Source organism: Aethalodelphis obliquidens, unplaced genomic scaffold (assembly GCF_003676395.1).
Source record: "Aethalodelphis obliquidens isolate GAN/ISIS:26980383/991018 unplaced genomic scaffold, ASM367639v1 scaffold42, whole genome shotgun sequence".
NCBI lineage: Eukaryota > Metazoa > Chordata > Mammalia > Artiodactyla > Delphinidae > Aethalodelphis > Aethalodelphis obliquidens.
In genome coordinates, this window is record NW_020837986.1 from 8177028 (window position 1) to 8195945 (window position 18918).

At 44.5% G+C, this 18918-nt stretch overlaps 1 protein-coding gene across 5 annotated transcripts in view; it reads left to right on the forward strand.

Annotated features, from left to right (window-relative positions):
* TTI1 (TELO2 interacting protein 1) overlaps positions 1–18918 on the forward strand; it is a 45654-nt gene that overhangs the window by 11338 nt on the left and 15398 nt on the right. For 3 of the 5 annotated variants that reach the window (XM_027078326.1, XM_027078328.1, XM_027078327.1), the window contains 7 exons: positions 262–374; positions 2795–5137; positions 9303–9512; positions 12455–12603; positions 15544–15684; positions 18042–18246; positions 18536–18623. In XM_027078326.1, the coding sequence (XP_026934127.1) occupies positions 2836–5137; positions 9303–9512; positions 12455–12603; positions 15544–15684; positions 18042–18246; positions 18536–18623 (3095 nt within the window). In that variant the 5' untranslated portion in view covers positions 262–374; positions 2795–2835. The remainder of the gene's footprint in view (positions 1–261; positions 375–2794; positions 5138–9302; positions 9513–12454; positions 12604–15543; positions 15685–18041; positions 18247–18535; positions 18624–18918) is intronic. The other 2 variants (XM_027078330.1, XM_027078329.1) reach the window with 1 other exon arrangement.

The window sequence follows — 18918 nt, forward strand, 5'->3', positions numbered from 1 at the left end:
TGTATTACAGTTTTTGTCATATAATCTGAGAACATAGTTCAGGGGACCCCAGGTTATTGTCTTGAAACTCCTGAGGTAAATAAGAGAGATGCAGAGCCCCCGGCCATCGCCTTCACCCCAGCTTTAACCAGACCCTCTGATTTTATCTGTTTTACGTGCTGGGCTTCCACTTAAACGTTTTATTTGAAGAAAGTTTTCCATGCTAAAAGAAAAAAAAGTTACTCAGCAACGTTTCCTTCTTCATTCATCTTCCCATTTTAGGTCTGTTTCGAGTCACTTCTTGTTTGAATGGAGTCCTCTGGTAGGACATGTGGTGCTACCCTCTCTGAATCCTCACATATGGCTCTTCACCCTGACAGCTGAATATCTTTGCTGTAAGTAGGGTTTGGGGGCCACAATCCTTTATTTGCAGTCAGTAGATGCTCTTCCACTGTCTTCTATTGCAAATGAGAAGTCCAAAGCCGGTCTTTTTCCTTTGTAAGTTATTTGTTGTTTCTTCCTGAAGACATATGTGATTTTCTTTTCCGTTTATCTTTTAGTGTACAGGAATTTTACCACAATTTGACTACGTGTGTATCCTTCAGTCTTTTCAATCTCCAGATAAATACTTTTGCAGCTCAGAGAAATGTTTCAGTTATTTATTTGTTTTAGCTCCTCCATCTGTTCCTTTTTTTCCTTCCAGAATTCCCAGCTATTTATATGTGGATTCTCCCAGATCTGTGCTCCAAGTCTCACATTTTCCATCTCTTTGTATTTTTGCTCAGAGTTTTAAGATAGCTCTACTTGATCTTCCCAGCCACTAATTGGATCTCAGCAATTAACCGCCTTTTTTTTTTAATCAATTGAGCTTTTTTAGTGTGGAAAGACATGTTTTTAAATTCTAAGAAATATCTTTTGTCTTGTAATTGAATTTCCTTATTGGTCTTAATTATTTTTCATATTCTTGTCTGTCTCCTTTAGCATTTCTGTTAAACTAAGGTTCACCACCTCAAGGGTGCTATATTTGCATTTCCTGCTCCTGACTGTTGGGTCCCATTAAGTGGTTACTTCCTTTGCTTCTGTTGTTCTAAATACTAGTACCTTGGGCAAGGGGTGGCACAGTAGCCTCGGGGTCATCAGTGTGTGAGCTGGTGCTGATAGGGTGTCAGTAGTCCCTGGCCCAGCTTTCTGGCCTCCACACCTGGCATTTTGCTAGTCTGGAATAGGGAAAATTTGAGCTTCTTCCCTTCCCTGGCTTCTTGAGGGTCACAGACCAGGAGATATCCCCCCAACGAACCTCACAGAACAGCATTGCCTTTCCTCTCATGGAGTTCTGTGGACCAGACTCTGTCCCGGGTATGAGAGCCTGATTGTTGCCCTGGAGCCCTCTCCTGACCCATGGAGGATATCCAGCACCAGCTCTCTCTCTGGGCTGAGCAGGTCTTGCCCACACCCACCAGGCACCACTTGCCTGCCAGCACTACTGGGGACAGCGAGAAGCAGTGGACACTTTCTTGTCATCATCTGTTCAGAAGCCCCCAGCAAATAGAGCTGAGACAGAGAGAGAGAGAGAAGGAGACACCACCAGACTAGGTGATCTCTAAGCCTCCATCCGGTACCAGCGTTTTACAGTTGTGCATGTTTAATGGTCTCCAGCTTCAACTCAGTCCTCAGTACCCTTGGGCCATACTTTTGTGTCTTCCCAGCATGCTCTGCTTCCCCAAAGGGAATATTTGAGAATTTTATTTCTCTCCTCAAGCCCTCTGTTTACCCGCCTTCTTATTCACTATCAGTCCATGACTTTGCATTTCCCCTCACAGAGAAAAGAGCCTCTTCTCTGTGAGGGGAAATGCAAAGTCATGGGCTCATAGCCCATGTGTAAAGTCACACAGCTCCTTCACTTACCTATAAACCTGTCTCCTTTCACTGCCTGCCTGCCATCCACCTCTCCATCCTGCTCAAATCTCTCTTCTCCCATGGTCTCTGTGATAGTGTGCGCTCCTGGTTTTCCCATTTCTCTGGCCACTCCCTTTCATTTTGTTTTGCTTTCAGTCTCACCCAGCTCTGAGTCTTCTCCTGTATTACTGGCTGCCAGGGGGTCTTTTCAATGCATAAAGTTGTTCCTATCACCTCTGCTTGAAATCTCTCCATGACAAGAACAGGCAAAATTAGTCCAGACTGATAAAAGTCAGAGTAATGGTTACCTCTGGGCAGGGGAAATAGGAATTGATTGCAAAGGGGCATGAGGGAGCCCTCCAGGGTGCTGGAAATATTATATATCTTATTTTGGGTAGTGGTTCTGTGAGTCTCTGCGTACATTAAAATTCACTGAGCTGCTATGTTAAGACTAGTGCCTTTCGCTCTATGTATATTATACCTCAAGTTAAAAAAGACAAAACCTTCAGTGGTTCTCCATCACTATCACAGGTTAAAATCCATACTCCTTAGAATAGCCCACAGGTTCCAATTCACTCCTCCCTGGAGTCTTGGCTCAAGCATCTTCCTCCTGTGAAACCCACCCTGGCTTTCTGAGTGTTATGACGCATACGTCTTCTATACTCACGTAGGACCACAAGCACAGGCCTAGCCTAATTCTTAAGAGACTGTGTTGTAACTGTACATCTGCTTCCCTCCCTGGACTGGGAGCTCCCTAAGACTAGGAACCGGCTCTTTTCCGTTCCATTGCTCCCCTAGCACTGTGTGGAGTGACTGGTACATAAGCCCCCACTGAATGTCTGTTGAATGAATGAGTGCAAGTTCACTTTGTATTTTCTTTGAGCTTGGCCTTCTTTACTGAAAAGTCTCCTCCCTCCAGCCTGCAGGGTGTTTGCTCAGTGAGAGGAAGCCTGTTGCACAATGGCGGTTTTTGATACTCCAGAGGAGGCCTTTGGCGTCTTGCGTCCCATCTGTGTTCAGCTCACAAAGACCCAGACAGTGGAGAATGTGGAGTGTCTGCAGGCACAGTTACAAGTCGTGAGTGACTCTGCCCTTCAGGAACTTCAGCAGTACATCCTCTTCCCTTTGCGATTTACCCTGAAGACCCCGGGCCCCAAAAGAGAGCACTTGATCCAGAGTGTGGTGGAATGCATCACCCTTGTCCTCTCTTCAACGTGTGTGAAGGAACAAGAACTTCTCCAGGAACTCTTTTCAGAACTCTCTGCTTGCCTGTATTCACCCAACTCTCAGAAACCTGCAGCTGTGTCAGAGGAGTTGAAATTGGCTGTGATCCAGGGCCTCAGTGCATTAATGCACTCGGCTTATGGGGACATCATTCTGACTATTTATGAGCCCTCCATTCTGCCTCGTTTAGGATTTGCTGTATCTTTATTGTTAGGCCTAGCAGAACAGGAGAAATCAAAACAAATTAAAATGGCTGCCTTAAAATGTTTACAGGTTCTACTCTTTCAATGTGAGTGTCAAGACCATCCAAGGTCCTTGGATGAACTTGAGCAAAAGCAGCTGGGGGATTTGTTTGCTTCTTTTTTACCTGGCCTCTCAACTACACTGACCAGGATCATCACAGGAGACTTTAAACAAGGGCACAGCATTGTCGTGTCTTCCCTAAAGGTCTTTTACAAGACAGTGAGCTTCATTATGGCTGATGAACAGCTCAGAAGAGTCTCAGAGGTCCGAGAAAAGCCTGCCGTGGAGCACAGAGTAGCGGAGCTGTTGGTTCACAGGGAAGCCAATTGGGTAAAAAATACCGGCGACAGGTTGACTGTCCTTATTAAAAAGATAACTGAGTGCGTTTCAGTTCACCCACACTGGAAGGTGAGGCTGGAAGTGATAGACTTTGTCGAGGCCCTTCTCTTGAAGTGCAGTCAGTCACTGGTCGAATCGGCTGGTCCCCTTCTGAAGGCTCTGGTGAGTCTGGTAAATGATGAGAGTCCTGACGTCCAAGCCCAATGCAATAAAATTCTGAGACGTTTTGCAGATGAGAAAGTCGTGGTGGGCAGCAGAGCCTTTGCTGACATCTTGTCAGAAAACCTGCACTCCCTTGCCACGTCCCTTCCCCGCCTGATGAACTCCCAAGACGATCAGGGCAGATTGTCTACTCTCTCCCTGTTACTCGGGTACCTGAAACTCTTGGGCCCCAAAGTGAACTTTGTCCTCAACTCTGTGGCCCATCTCCAGCGCCTTTCCAAAGCGCTTATCCAAGTTCTGGAATTAGATGTGGCCGACGTCAAAATCGTTGAAGAGCGGCATTGGAACTCTGAGCATCTGAGCACTTCTCCAGAGACTTCCGCCTCCCGGCCGTGGGCTCAAATGCAGAGGAGATATTTTCGCTTCTTCAATGACGAGAGGGTTTTCCTGCTCTTGAGGCAGGTTTGTCAGCTTCTTGGTTTCTATGGGAACCTCTACTTGCTCGTGGATCCCTTTATGGAACTGTACCACGAGTCTGTGGTTTACCGGAAGCAGGCCGCCATGATCCTAAATGAACTGGTTGTAGGGGCTGCTGGGTTAGGGGTAGAGAATGTTCATGAAAAACACATTAAAACAAACCCAGAGGAACTGAGGGAGATCGTGACATCAATACTTGAAGAATACACAAGCCAAGAAAACTGGTATTTGGTCACTTGCCTGGAAGCTGAAGAGGTGGGAGAGGAGCTGACGATGATGCAGTCAGGCATTCAGGCCCTCACTTCTGGTGCACACACCTGCCAGGCTACCTCTTCTCCCACCTTCTCAAAGCCAAGTCCCACGATCTGCTCCATGAACAGCAACATCTGGCAAATATGCATCCAGTTGGAAGGGATTGGCCACTTTGCACACGCACTAGGGAAAGACTTCCGTTTGCTCTTGATGTCAGCCCTCTATCCAGTCCTGGAGAAAGCTGGAGACCAAACCTTGCTTATCAGTCAGGCGGCCATCAGTACCATGATGGACATTTGCCAGGCTTGTGGCTACGACTCCCTGCAGCAGCTGATCAATCAGAATTCAGACTATTTGGTAAATGGGATCTCTTTAAATCTGCGTCATCTATCTCTCCACCCGCATACCCCGAAGGTCTTGGAAGTCATGCTACAGAACTCAGATGCTAGCCTGCTCCCTTTGGTGGCAGATGTGGTTCAAGATGTCTTGGCTACCCTGGACCAATTTTATGATAAGAGAACAACTTCCTTTGTCAGTGTACTGCATGCCCTGCTGACAGCATTAGGTACATTGAGAGCCCTTTTTTAATGCTGATTGGAGGGAAGGACTAGTATCCTTGTTCATCTAACTGTTTTTTTCTTTGGTTGGGGTTATGCTATGGAGGACGTTATTTGACTAGGTATCTGTCTGGTCCCACATGTTACGGTAGAGTTCCATTGCTTATGTTTTTATACTTTTAATAATCTCTACCATCTATTGAACCCCTGCTCTGTCGCAGGGACATAAACCCTGCAGACTAAATGTAAACATTATTTTGCAGGTAAGGAAAACTAAGGCTCAGTGAGCTCCTACTTAGCCAAGGTCACACAATAAGGAGGAAAGTCAGGATTTATGACAATTTTGTTCTTTTCAATATACCAGACTGTTTCTGACAATATTTAGAGTTAGCAGTGTCTATGCTAATGGAGAACAGGGCTAACTTAAATTATTCAGTCCACAGATAATCTAGAACAGTACTGTCCAATAGACCTTTCTGTGATGATGGAACTGTTCTATATCTGTTCTGTCCAATATAATAACTACACGTGGCTAGTGCAGCTGAGGAACTGAATTTTTTATTTTTATTTAAATAGCCACATGTAGCTAGCTAGTGACTACCATGATGGACAGAGCAGGTCTAGAAACTTTCTTTTAACCTTTTAATTGTATGAGGTGGTTTGAATTTCTCTACTTCCCTTTCACCCTGTTGGGTGTCTGTTGGAGGTGTTAACCCACCATTAAAATGGCAAAGTTTTGGACTATGAGAAAGAGAATCCCTTCACTGGATAGTCAATCTTCGAATGAAAAAAAAAAAAAAAAAATATTTATAAATTTTAATAAAATTTATAAGCTATATACATGAGTTCCTTTTGTCCAAAGAGCATACCTCCAGTATTTATTTCAGTACTTCTAATAGCCGCCAAAGTAGGTGGAAAGGTCACTGACCTCATTTTGTCAGCTGAAAAAGCTAAGACCATGTAAGAAAGTTTCTCAAGGAAGGTGACTGAACAGGGACAGTTCTCTGCCCTGTAGCTGATACCACTTCCAGTGTTCATTCATTCATTCATGAACGTTCACATGCAGTGTACATACTCTTTTATTCATTCAGTAAAGCTTACCTGCAGTGTGTTAGACACTGTGCTAAGTAATCAGGATTCAGCAGTGAAGAAGATGAATAAACTCAAGGAGCTTTCCTGCTACTGCAGGAGGGCAACAGGACAGTAGCAGAGTGGTCAGGGGACTTGATCATGGCACTTCCTTTCTGAGGAAACGGCAGTAGAGCTGAGACCTGAAGGCTGAGAAGGGCCCATCAGTACATAATGGAGCTGTCCCATCATTTTTATGTTTTTTAAGAACATTCAGGCAAAGGGAACAGCAGGTGCAAAGGCCTGGAGGGAAGAAAGGGCTTGGGGTCTTTGGAGAATGGAGAAGAGATCATTGTGGAGACAGTGACACAAGATGAAATTGGAAGGCTGGGTGAGGATGAATCCCACGGGGCCTTGTAGACCAAGGGAAGGAGTGGGGGTTGTATTTTGCAACCACTCGGAAGCCTGTGTGCTGGACTAGTCACTGGGATGGCAGTGGTGACCAAGAAGAACGTGGAAACGCTCCTAAGACTGGCTTGTTGCTTATAGATTTTAGACTATGAGTGGCTTCCATGGCCCAAATATACCCCAGGCTTCCATCCTTAGTGTTTTGAGGAACTCTACTACATGTCAGTTTGAGTTTTAAAATATATATTAACAAAAGGCCTATTAAATATATCCTCTCAGGAGATATCTCCATTTGGGCCGTGAAAATTGAATTGCCTTGGATTGCCAGTGTCTGGTCATCTCTGAAGAGGAATCCTGTGTAGCACCTTTTCTCTAAATTGCAGAGAGGAAAATGAGGATGGTTAAGCTTGACTTGAGAGCATCCTAGGAAAACCAGCAGAAGTGGGGATAGCTTTTCTGAAAGTTTTGAAATAACCCAGACCACACTTGCATTTTGAATGGTAAGCAGTCCTGGGGAGAGGATCGGTCTCACACAAATCAAAGTAGCACTGCCTGCTGGCGTTTCCTCTTGTCATTCGAATTGTCTAACTGATGGTCACTCTTTTAAGATGGGAGTGGAAGTGTGGTCTCAGAGAACTTCCAGAAGGTTTTAAAAGAACCCACTATATCTTTTAGGAAATTGAGTTACCACATACACAGTGTTTCACAGGCATTGACTAAAAAAGCATTAGGTTCCACAGTGAAGGCAAGAACCATCAGTTAAATTACTCCTTAGCACCACCTGCTGATCCAGTGATTATTCATAACAACAAAAAAGTTGGGTAGCTTTGAAAATGAGAAAGCATGCATACCACATACCTCAGCATTCGGAGACTGTGCCACATCCACACATGCAAGGCCGTGTTTTTCTGGACACACAATGTTCTATTGTGTGGCTGCACCATAATTTAAGCAGCCCTTTCTTGGTGGACATTTTGGTTGTTTCCAGTCTTTTGCCCCCTCCACCCCCAAAATGCTGTAGTGTACTCTCTGTAGGTCATTTTGGACATGTCTGAGTATACCAGTAGAGTATATTCCTAAGACAGTTGCTGGCTTAGAGGGTATTACATTTAAATCTGTGATAGATAAAGAGTTTCAAATTGCTCCGTGAAGAGGTTGCACCAGTTTAAACTCCCATCAGCAATGTAAGAGAGCGCCAATTTTGCCACCCCGTCACCCACACTGTATGTTACCTAGCTTCTTGATCTTTGCTAATCCAGTAGGAGAAAAAGTGCACCTTATTACAATTTAATTTGCATTAAGAGTGAGGTCGAGCTGCTTTGCCTTAAATCTAGAAAATAATCTTTGCAGCATGTCTACTTTTAGCAGTGTAAATGCTGGGCCCTGGCTTTAACCCATTGGGAATGCAGTCCCTCCGAGTACATTAAGGACAGATTTATGCCTGGGCACTGAAGAAATGGCATAATCGATCCCTTCACGTAGGAATCTCCAGGTACTGGACCAAACGCTCTCATATCCAGCATTTGCTCTCTGCTGCTCCCAGTGGCCTGGCCCTGGCGTAGCCCATTTGCTGTTGCTGTGGCTCTGTGCAGATGCTCCTTGATAGAAAAGAGATTAGCAGGTGCTAAAGGTCATCAGAGACTTCTCCCCTGCTGTCTGCAAAAGGAGGGCAAAAATTCAGGCCATAGAGTTTTCTTGTTGATTCATTCTTTAAGTATTAAGAGCCTTTTTTGAAATGAAGCCCTGGGGGACCCCAGTATACAAAAAGAGTTCAAATTAGAGCAGGGCTGGTAAAAGAAGGCATAGAAACTCTGTTCCCACCCTTTAACCTGCTGTCTCTAGGTGCCCTCCCTGTTGTGACCCTGAGACATTTCTGCAGAGCCCTAGGGCTCCTCAAGACACAGTTTGAAAACCACTGGTTCTGTAATGTTTAAGGCTTATTCTGCAGTGACACATCAGAAGTATTGGAGCATCACTAAAAAAGGAAAAGCTTTGGAGAGAAAATGCCAGCCTTCTGAAGCATTTTATATCAGATATCTGTGTGAGACTGTGTCCGTTCTCAAGGCTCTGCAGAGCCTTTCTTCCGCTAATGAGCAGTGTATCCTGCACTCAGAATTTTGTCACTGGTAGCTTTCCTCCAGTCTAGCATATTTATTCATTCAGCATATATTTTGAGCACCCACTCCATGCTGGGCATATTGGCTTTCCAGTGGTGATCAATGGAACACAGTGTCTAATGGGAGATTCAGACACTAAACAATACATACAAAGTAAATACAGTAATTACAAATTGTGATGAGTTGAAAGAAAAGAACATGGTGCTGTATAAGACAGCGTATAAAAGACCTAAGTTAGATTGGCAGGGCTGGGTTGGGGGGGCACGGGGGTCAAGGAATGGCTTTACTAGGTAATGTATATTTGTATTGAAACATGAAAAGTGAGTTGGAATTAACCAGATGTTACAAAGGAGGTTAAAGTATTCCAGATAGTAAGAACAGCATGTGCAAAGGTTCTAAGGCAGGAGGATACCTGGCGCATTGGGCAGCCGGGAGTGGTTAGAAGAGGAGGTTGGAGAGACCGGTAGGGACTGGCTCCTGTGGGCACCATGCAGGCCATGGCAGAGAGCTTATTTTACTTAGAAAGTACTAATGCCTGTTGTCAATGACCAAGGTGATCATTATAACACTTTATTTATAGCCCAGTGGTTCCCAGACGCAGGTCATCTCGGGCAACTCCAAGAGCAAAGTGTAGGGGAAGAGGGAAGTCATTTGAGCCAAAGACCAGCAAGTCCTGAGAAAGGACTTGAGAATACCACAACAGCCGAAGACATTGAACAGTTTGTGCTGAACTACCTCAAGGAAAAGGATGTAGCTGATGGAAATGTCTCGGGTTTTGATAATGAAGAAGGTAACTATTATTTATTTTGGCCTCAGCTGTTTTTTACTTTTGGAAGCAGATTATTGTAAAAACAATGAAACATCATGATAGAAAGTTTGGAAATAAGAAAGGTCACAAATAACCCCCGCCATGCTAACGTAAGCATTCTCTTTGTGTGTAGTTGTTTTCCATCCTTTTCTACTGCAAACCTGTTTTTGTTTGGTTGCAGCCACAGTTTAAATGCATTATACCGTTTTTGCATTTAGTTATATAATAAGGAACTCTTCATGTTGCTATGGAGTTTTCATAATTAATGTTTTAATAGCTGCCACTAAGTATACATTCCCCTGTGGGAAGTTTAGGTTGCTTCTAGCTTTTCACTCTAATAAACAGTGCTGCAGTGCATGATTCTATATGCACGTGACCTTTTCCTTCTTTTTGCATATTTCTGTATAAATCTCAGAAGTGGGATTTCTAGGTCAGGGATATGAACATCATGTTATGCTTGCCAAATTGTCTTTCAGAAAGGTTGTGGCAATTTACACCTTCTCTTCTGCAGTTCAGGATTAATACTGGTTTCACCACAAGCTTGCCAACATTGACTATTACCAGTTTTACTTCTTGCTAAATTAAAATGGTTCTCGTTATTTTATTTTGCATTTCTTTGATTGCTAGAAAGGTTGAACATCTTTCTATATGCATCTTTCCTAACAATTTTTTCTTATGTCCATTATCTTTTCACATGCTTTGTCCATTTATTTTATTTATTGGTAGGAGTAGATTCCAGTGTTTTTCTTACCAATTTATACGATAAAGGAGAAGGGAGTTCAGGCTAGTTGAAGCTCTGGCCTATTGTTTTATTCACAAGCTCAATCTGGAGCTTCAGGTCACGGAAGGATTAATAAATTATTAGAATCTCCTCTGCAAATATAAAATGCCAAGTCATAATGAGCTTGGTGGTCTCAGAACTATCCTAAATCAAACTGAGTCCCAAATTAGTTTGTTAGGTTGGAATAGAGCAGATTTCTTTTTCTTTTTTTTTTTTTTTTGGCACTCTACTCTGAGACTCTGATGAACTGAAGCCAATACCTCCACGATAACAGGAAATACCTCCAGGATAACAGGAAATAGTAGTTCAATGCAACTAACTGCAACAAATTCCTTCTAAATAGCAGGGAAGCATCACAAGGCCCACATAATGATTTATGCGGAGTTGAGTTGTTACTCTCCCCAAGAACAGAATTTTCTAATCAGAAATCTATCAGGCTTTTTCTTCTCAGTTTTGTCTCTTGAGCCAACCCAATCCTTCTCATAAACTGCACCCTTTGCTCAAGCCTAGAAACCGTGAAGAAGAGGCATCTTGATCCCTCATAATCCAGATTTGCCATTCTTGTTTGAAATTCTAGCATTGTCACTGAATCAATTCTTTCATGATTAGGATCTTCTGGTTCTAGCTGATGTTGGCTAGGAGCAGATTGAATGAATCAAATCTTTCTTCCGGTAGCAAAATCCACATCCCTCAGATAACATTTCGCAGTAGGTGTATTTCAAACAACAAATCCTCCTCTAGAAAGAAAAGCACAGCCTTATCATTCTTATAATTATCGTTCATCAAGTACACACCACACACTTGGCATTGTAAGGAATGTTTGGATTGATGTTGGTTTGACATGGGTTTTTTGTTTTAACCACAGTAAGAGCACCTTATATATCTGACGTCCCTTCCTCCAAGAAATCCAAGCATTCTACAAATGCATTTTCATTTATCTTTTCAGCATCTGTTAGAGACAGGTGTGCACTCTACTGTAAGGTTCTGTTTTTCCAGCAGAGGAAACTGAAATGGCAGAAAGTTAGGGGAGCAATGCTTAGCTCAGTGTAAATGAGCACAGCTGGTATTGAGGGTGTGGGGAGACTGGAGGCTATAAGCAGATAGAGGATAACCTTCAGGGGAGGAATTTTGGCCAGGGTTTCATGCAACTCTCAAGTCTTTTTGTTGTTTTAATTTACAAACTTAACACCTATCTCATGCAATGCAACACTGCAGGCAATGAGAAAAATGATAATAGCTGGTGACATGCATCTCATTTAACTCTCTCAGCAAGCAGATGAGGTATACATGCTTTATCCCTTTTTTTCAAATGAGGTGACATGGGATGAGAGGAGTTGCTAATAGGATGTGGAGGCAAGACTTTAGTCCTCTGACCAAACCCCATCCCTGTATATTGCACCAGGCTGCCCTGGTGTTGTCCCTCATACCAAGATGTGTAAGGCTTCATCTTGGCCCTCAGAAGATCTTACAGGCTGGTAGAGAAGACAGACATGTGCCCGCTTTAGTCAAAAGATGAACCAAAAGGAAAGGAAAGAGAGTAAAGGGCCAGAGGCCAGCTAGGGAACTGCCAGCCTCGGGGCTCCAAATTAGAATCTTGCCCTCTTATGTTTTTATTTTAAATATTTATTAATGGCAACTTAGAAAAAACTAAGGATATAGGGAAAAAATAAAAATCATCCATTAACTCATGACCCCGTCTCTGTTAATATTTTGAACTTCCTCCTATCTTTATATAAAACTTTATATAATAGTGCTCACATTGTGTATGCAATTTCGTATCCTGCTTTTCTCTTTTTAACACAATGTTATTTCATAAGCATTTTCCCTTGTCATTAAAGCCCTTGGTAAATGCAAAATTTCAGGCCCTCATAATGTGCCATTCATTGTATGGATATACCATGGTTTATATCACCGTACCCCCTTGAGTGGACATGGAAGGTTTTCCCCCAGTTTTTAGCTGTTACAGGTAATGCTTTGGTGAATATCTTGACTCGTAGCTTGACCCAAATTTTACATGGTTTCCTTGGAATCAGTTCCTAGACATTTTCCCTTGTAAGTCTTACTCCTTATCTGAAGTTGGGAGATCAAGTTGGGGTGGGGCATCTCTCGTAAAACACTGCCCCCAGTTATGCTCTTTTTCCAGAGGAGCAGTCAGACCCTCCCGAAGTGGATGAGAATGACACTGATCCCAGTGTGCAGCCACCACTGCCAGTGCAGATCCAAATAGCCACGGACGTGATGGAGCGCTGCATCCACTTGATGTCAGACAAAAATCTGAAAATCCGCTTGAAGGTCAGTGTGCGGCCCTTTCCCTGCATTCACAGAGCTGCGGGCCTGGGGTTTGGTCTATTGGCAATGACTACATGGATGAGCAAGGAGCCCCCCCTTATCTCCCAGTGCATGTGCAGTGGCCAAGAGAAGGCATCAGGAGGAATTTATCTGTGGGATGCCAGTCTTACGTCTTTCTGTATCAGCCCAGAGGCCAAAAGGGATCCGAGTCCCCTTGGTAGAATTAAAAACCACAAAGTTTTGGAGCGTTATTGCATCTCCAAGGGGGAAAAAGTCATATGATTTGGAAAGGATATCACTTTCTGAGCTGACTTAATGTGGGACACAGGTTTAAATATTTTGAAGTGGTCATTTGTCCAAGCCTGACGCTAGCCCTGGTCTCTGTTTCTGTTTCCATTTTCATCCTAGGCCTGGCACCAACACTTTTCTTAATCTTACATCCTTGTTTGCTAGCAGTTTCCCAAGCAGCCTCCCCGTCAGCAAAGACTTAAACTATACAGTAGTGACTCCGATAACAGGACAGTGGGGCGGGGTGGGCATGGGGGACACAGCTTTCAGAATCACCTGGGGGCAGATCTTATACCCAAAGGAAAGCACAGCCTGACCCATTCCTCCCTAGCCCCAAACAGGAGTGAGAAACAGTCGCCTCCATGCATTACTGATAGTGATGAGAGCACTTTGCGCTGGTCATGGGTGGGGGCTGGGTAACCCTGACCCACAGATTACCTCACTCAGCATCTGGGTTTTGCGGAATTTGTTTAGTCTTCCCAGAGATACTTAGCATTGTCGGGTTTTCCACTCAGGAGGCACTCTTCAGGAGCCTTTTGTTGGTGGTGTCTGGTTGACACATCAGTAAAGTGTCTTCCCTCTTCTGGAGGCTTTGTAGCAGCGTATATACACTGTAGCTATTGAGAGCATCAACACTGGAGTCAGATCTGCGTACCCAGGTTCCAGCCCTGGCTCGGCCCTTCACTAGCCGTGCCACCTGGAGTAAGTCAGTTCACCTTTTTGAGCATCAACTTCTTTATCTGTAAAATGAAAATGATGGTACCTACCTCAGTGGGTCATTGACTATAAATATAAAACAGTTAGCATCAGACATGGCATATACACTCATTCACTTATTCGCTTATTCACTAAATGCTTATTGAGGACTGCTATAGGTCAGGCAGAGGGTATATAGAAGGAAACTAAGCAGACATGATCCCTGTCTTCACGGAACTTCCTGTCTCTCGAGGGGAAAGGGGTAATACACAAATACATATACGTGGAGGAAATGCTATGAAGGTAATAAGAAGGTTCTATGATAGAAAATTCACCCATGTAGTAAACACATTTTGGGAACCTACTCTACCAAACCCTGTTGAATAAGAGGGAGCTACGTTCTGATTTAGACCAGTTGTCGGGTGATAATGTTTAAGTTGAGACTTAAAGGCTGAGAAGGAGCCAGCCCTGCAGGGGCAAACGGAGGGGGAAGAACATTCCAGGCAGAAGGGGAATGATTCACTGGAGTATGATGTAACTTACCCAGTTAGTGACAGAACTCAAATCCAAAGCCAGTCAGTGATACCAAAGCCATTTCCACTGTACTACTCTGCTCTCCTGAGGTTTCTCTTATTCCCCTGCCTAACTATTCAGCCCTCAAGGGCAGGGCCTGTTTTGTTCTTTGTTTCTGTTCCAGTCTCCGTGTGACCAGCACACAGTAGTCATCCAGTAAGGGTTTACTGCAGACCTTACTCTGTCTTCCTGACTCAGACGTGTACCTTCCCCTGCTCTGGGAAGGCTGGCCCATATGTGCAGGAGGGAAGCCTGCACTTGGTTATCGTGGCGACCACTGCCTGTGACACTGAGCAGGTCGTCTGTCTTCAGTGAGCTTTGAGACATGAGAGATCAGGAAACATATTCTCAGGGAAGATAAAAACCCCAATTTACATCTAGTCTACCCCAGACCTTTCTTCTGAGATTGACCTGTGTCCCAGCTGCCTACTTGACCTCTCCATTTAGAGGTAACAGAACTTGATCTCACCCACCCTCCCGGTTTCCTCCTTCTCCTTTGTTCCTGTCTCATTAAGCTGCACCTGCATCTATTCAGTTGCTAATCCTGAACCCAAGCAGCTCTTTTCGATTCCTCTCTTCATCTCCCCAAGAGTGAGTCCTTCAGCAATTTAAGCCATATCATCTCCAAAACAGATCTCAAACCCTTCACTTCTCTGCCTCGGCCACGACCATGTAGCCGCGTAACTCCCCGCCTCCCATGTGGACGTGCGCCGTGGCTCCCTCAAGGGCCTCCTCACTTCTTCTCACTCCCACTTCAAGTCCCTTCTCCACTCAGCAGCCAGAGTGACTTTTTAAAAACATGAATTGTATCACAGCACGTGCCTGAACATTTCCACGGCTCCCCACCACATTCAGTACAAAATTAAAAAGTCTTAATGTGACGTCGTCGAGGTCCAGTCCCATCCTACCCCTCCTCTGTCACGCCTCACGCTGCCCTGCTTTAGTTTTCTAAGCACTGCAAGCTCTCCCTCCTCTGGGTCTTCCTCGTTACTGTTTCCACTATGCCTCCTTATAGAAGTTACTTCCTCAGAGAAGCCCTCCCAACAGTTTGTATTGTATAGATCCCCCCCCTTTAGTGTCTTGCATTTCCCCCTTGACTTTCCTTCCTTGTACTTGTCACAATTAGTAGTCATTCATCCCGTTATTTCGGTGTTATCTGAAGTCTTTCCCCAGTTGACCATAAGCCAAGGAAAGGAAACGTAAGTATTTTGTCCCTGTGTGCCCCCACCCAGTACCTAGCCAGTGCTTGGCATGTAGTCAGGACTCGTAAAGATTTCCTTGACTCATGAGTTTCTAAGTTTTACTCTTTTAAAATGGTGACTTGATCCCAGGTATTTGGTTTCAAGCCTTGACTATCTGCCGAAACACTGTCCTCTTTTCTTGCAGGTTTTAGATGTGCTGGATCTGTGTGTGGTTGTTCTGCAGTCCCACAAGAACCAGCTCCTTCCCTTGGCTCATCGGGCGTGGCCCTCGCTCGTGCACCGACTCACAAATGATGACCCCCTGGCAGTGCTCAGAGCCTTCAAGGTACTGCACTATTGCCCCACCGCCATCAGTCATGGGGATGGAGGGAAGTGAGCACAGAGCTCAGTGGTGTCTTTTGGGGGTAGTTCTCTTTTTATCCAATTGTGACCTACTATACCTTGAAGAAAGTATAGGCAAATAAGAAAAGCACAAAGAAGAAAATAAAGTCAGTTTCCTTTTGAATTTGAAGCAGAGAGAACTAGTAGATGAAAAGGGCCACCGGTATTCATTGAGCACCTCCTCTGTGCCGGGCGACATGCTTGGCACTTCACACATGAGCTCATCTCCGTACAACAACCTTATAAGGAAGATACTGGTATCCCCATTTTTGACAGAGGAGGAAACAAGCCCAGAAAGTTAAGGAACTTTCTCAAGATCACACAGCTAGGAAGTGATAGTACCTGAATCTGAGTTCATGCCCATGTTCTGTGCACGGCACAAGAGTCAAGATGAAGACTGACTAGGTTCTAGCAATGGGCATCCTCTGTCCAGCTGAGTGACTCTGGACAAAGCCCGTGACCACCTATCCCACCTTTCTCATAGTTGTTGTTGTCAAGGATAAAGTGGGACTATTTAGTGAAATGCTTTGAAAAGTTAAAAGCCCTCTGTGTATGTAAGGTATTATTCTCCCTGACTTAGTTTGGCTTATATTAGCACACATATTTTGGTTTATTTATTTATATCCTTCCTTGTTCTGAAAAGCACTTAAGGCAAGTTACAGAGATACATTTACCATAGCAAGCTAACATCAATTAGAAGTGGGTGAGCAAGGTGAGGCAAAGAAAAAAGATGCGTAGGATATAGAATGAAGCCAGGAATGCATCTAATATACTTGGCTAAAGTATTTTGTTTCTGTAAGATTCTTCAGCATATACTGGACCAAAATGTAAGCTTACATTTAAAACATATAAAAAATTGTTAATATTTTTTTCCAAACCAAAATACACAAAATGACACATACACGCACACGCACATGTGGGTGGGGGGGGGAGAGGGAAGGAGGGAGGTGGGGGAGAGGGAAGGAGGGAGGTTGGGGAGAGGAGAAGGAGGGAGGTCTTGCTAAGTCACTCAGATGTGCCGTTTTCCTTTATGAAAATTAATAGTTTATCTGAAATGACAGCAAATATAGAAAAATGAAAAAATATAAAGATACGTGCACTGTAACTGAGGCTGCTTTTCCACTCCCAGACCCATTAGTGACCCTTGAGGTCCGTAAGGCCTTGTGCAGTCTTGCTGAGGGCCCTGAAATATGTGCCTTGTTCTCTACAAAGTCGGTAAATGTTCTCTGTCCTGGATATGCCTTGCTTACCAATTTTTTTGGTTTATTTATTTATTTAACTTATTTATTTTTGGCTGTGTTGGGTCTTCATTGCTGTGTGCGGGCTTTCTCTAGTTGCAGCGAGCAGGAGCTACTCACTGCGGTGGCTTCTATTGTTGAGCAGTACAGGCTCTAGGCACGTGGGCTTCAGTAGTTGTAGCACACGGACTCAGTAGTTGTGGCTCACAGGCTCTAGAGCGCCAGCTCGGTAGTTGTGGCACACGGGCTTAGTCACTCCGTGGCATGTGGGGTCTTCCCGGACCAGGGATTGAAGCCGTGTCCCCTGCATTGGCAGGCGGATTCTTAACCACCACGCCACCAGTGAAGTCCCTTGCTTACCAATTTTTAAAGAAATTCTTATTATCCTGTATACTCAGTCTTGTGCAGTGGGGCAAAACGTTTCAATATGTTCTGCTTGAGAAGGTTTAAAACAAGACATGCAAAGAGACTGCCTGTCGTGAAAGATGGAATGAGGGTGATGTACATAAGAGATTGTGCCATGGAACAGAAGGAACTCTGACTCGGCTCGGCCCACTGGGGACCCTGTCCTGACCCAGCCAAGGACCTCAGCCAGCCACTGCCCTTTTCGATGCCTGTACGTGGCAGCAGCTGAGCTGGACCTCAGCTACTGGGCCCGTTTATGTTTGTTCAGCTAGCTAGAGTTAAAAGCACAAGTCTTTCCTCGAGGGATGTTAGGAAGATTCAAGAGATGATCTATGTGAACTGCTTTAAGCTCTTTTTTTTTTAACAAAAAAGGAAGGGAAATCCAGGTATTAACCATACTATTCATCCAACCCAAGATTCCTTTGAATTATTCTCCATGTAATCTGTATTTATGGATAGAAGCAGCCATGCCTCGGGAGCAGAGACCTCCAAATTCATAACTGTCAGAATCACAAACCGTGGGCAAGGAATTAACAGCAATAATTCTATTTTTCTTTTTCAAGCAGAGACCTAGATGAAATTGAATTAGCAAACATTCTTTTAGTGCTCTCGCTGCCTTGGCAACGTTCAGTCACTGGGTTGGGGTCTCTTTCCACAGGTTTTGCGTACCCTGGGAGGCAAGTGTGGCGATTTTCTAAGGAACCGGTTCTGCAAAGATGTCCTGCCAAAGCTGGCTGGCTCTTTAGTCAGCCAGGCTCCCATCAGTGCCAGGGCTGGACCAGTTTACTTCCACACGCTGGCCTTCAAGTTGCAGCTGGCCGTCTTGCAGGGCCTGGGCCCCCTCTGTGAGAGACTGGACCTAGGTAGGTACCAGCCAGTCTCACCTGGGCACACACACTGTACACTGTCTCACCCCCCTCCTTGCCCTCCTCACTCAGCCATGCTCCTGTCATCTCCTGTCCTGTGCACATCCTTCCATCTCACTTTGGCCTCATTTATCCATTTACCTTGCTGTGTTTTTTGACTTGGGATGGAGTACAGAGCCCACAGCATCTTGCCTAGCTGTTCCAGTTTCATCAGACAGCAGTTGGTGCCTGCTCATCCCCACTGAAGCCTGAGGGCCAACGCTTGTTTTGTTTTTCCTCTCTGCAGGTGAGGGTGACCTGAATAAAGTAGCTGATGCCTGCTTGATTTACCTCAGTGCCAAACAGCCCGTGAAATTACAAGAGGCTGCCAGGAGGTACGTCTGCTTGATCACCCGCATCTCTTTACGTTTGTCCTAAATTATAGATGATTTGCTAATGGGGAGCAGAGTTGAGGCATCTCTGTTCTTTTCTCTTCTCTCTCTTCTTGCCAGGTTAAGATGATTTCTTTAACTGTGCCAACATCTAGAGATGGTATTTTTACTAGACACATTTCTCTTTGAAAGTAACCTTTTCAGCTGCTGCAGCATCAGCAACAATTCCAAAGGGGCAAAAAGCAGAAAGGTGGTGTCTTGTAGGGGACAAAGCACTCTCCTGGTCAGAGGGTGATCG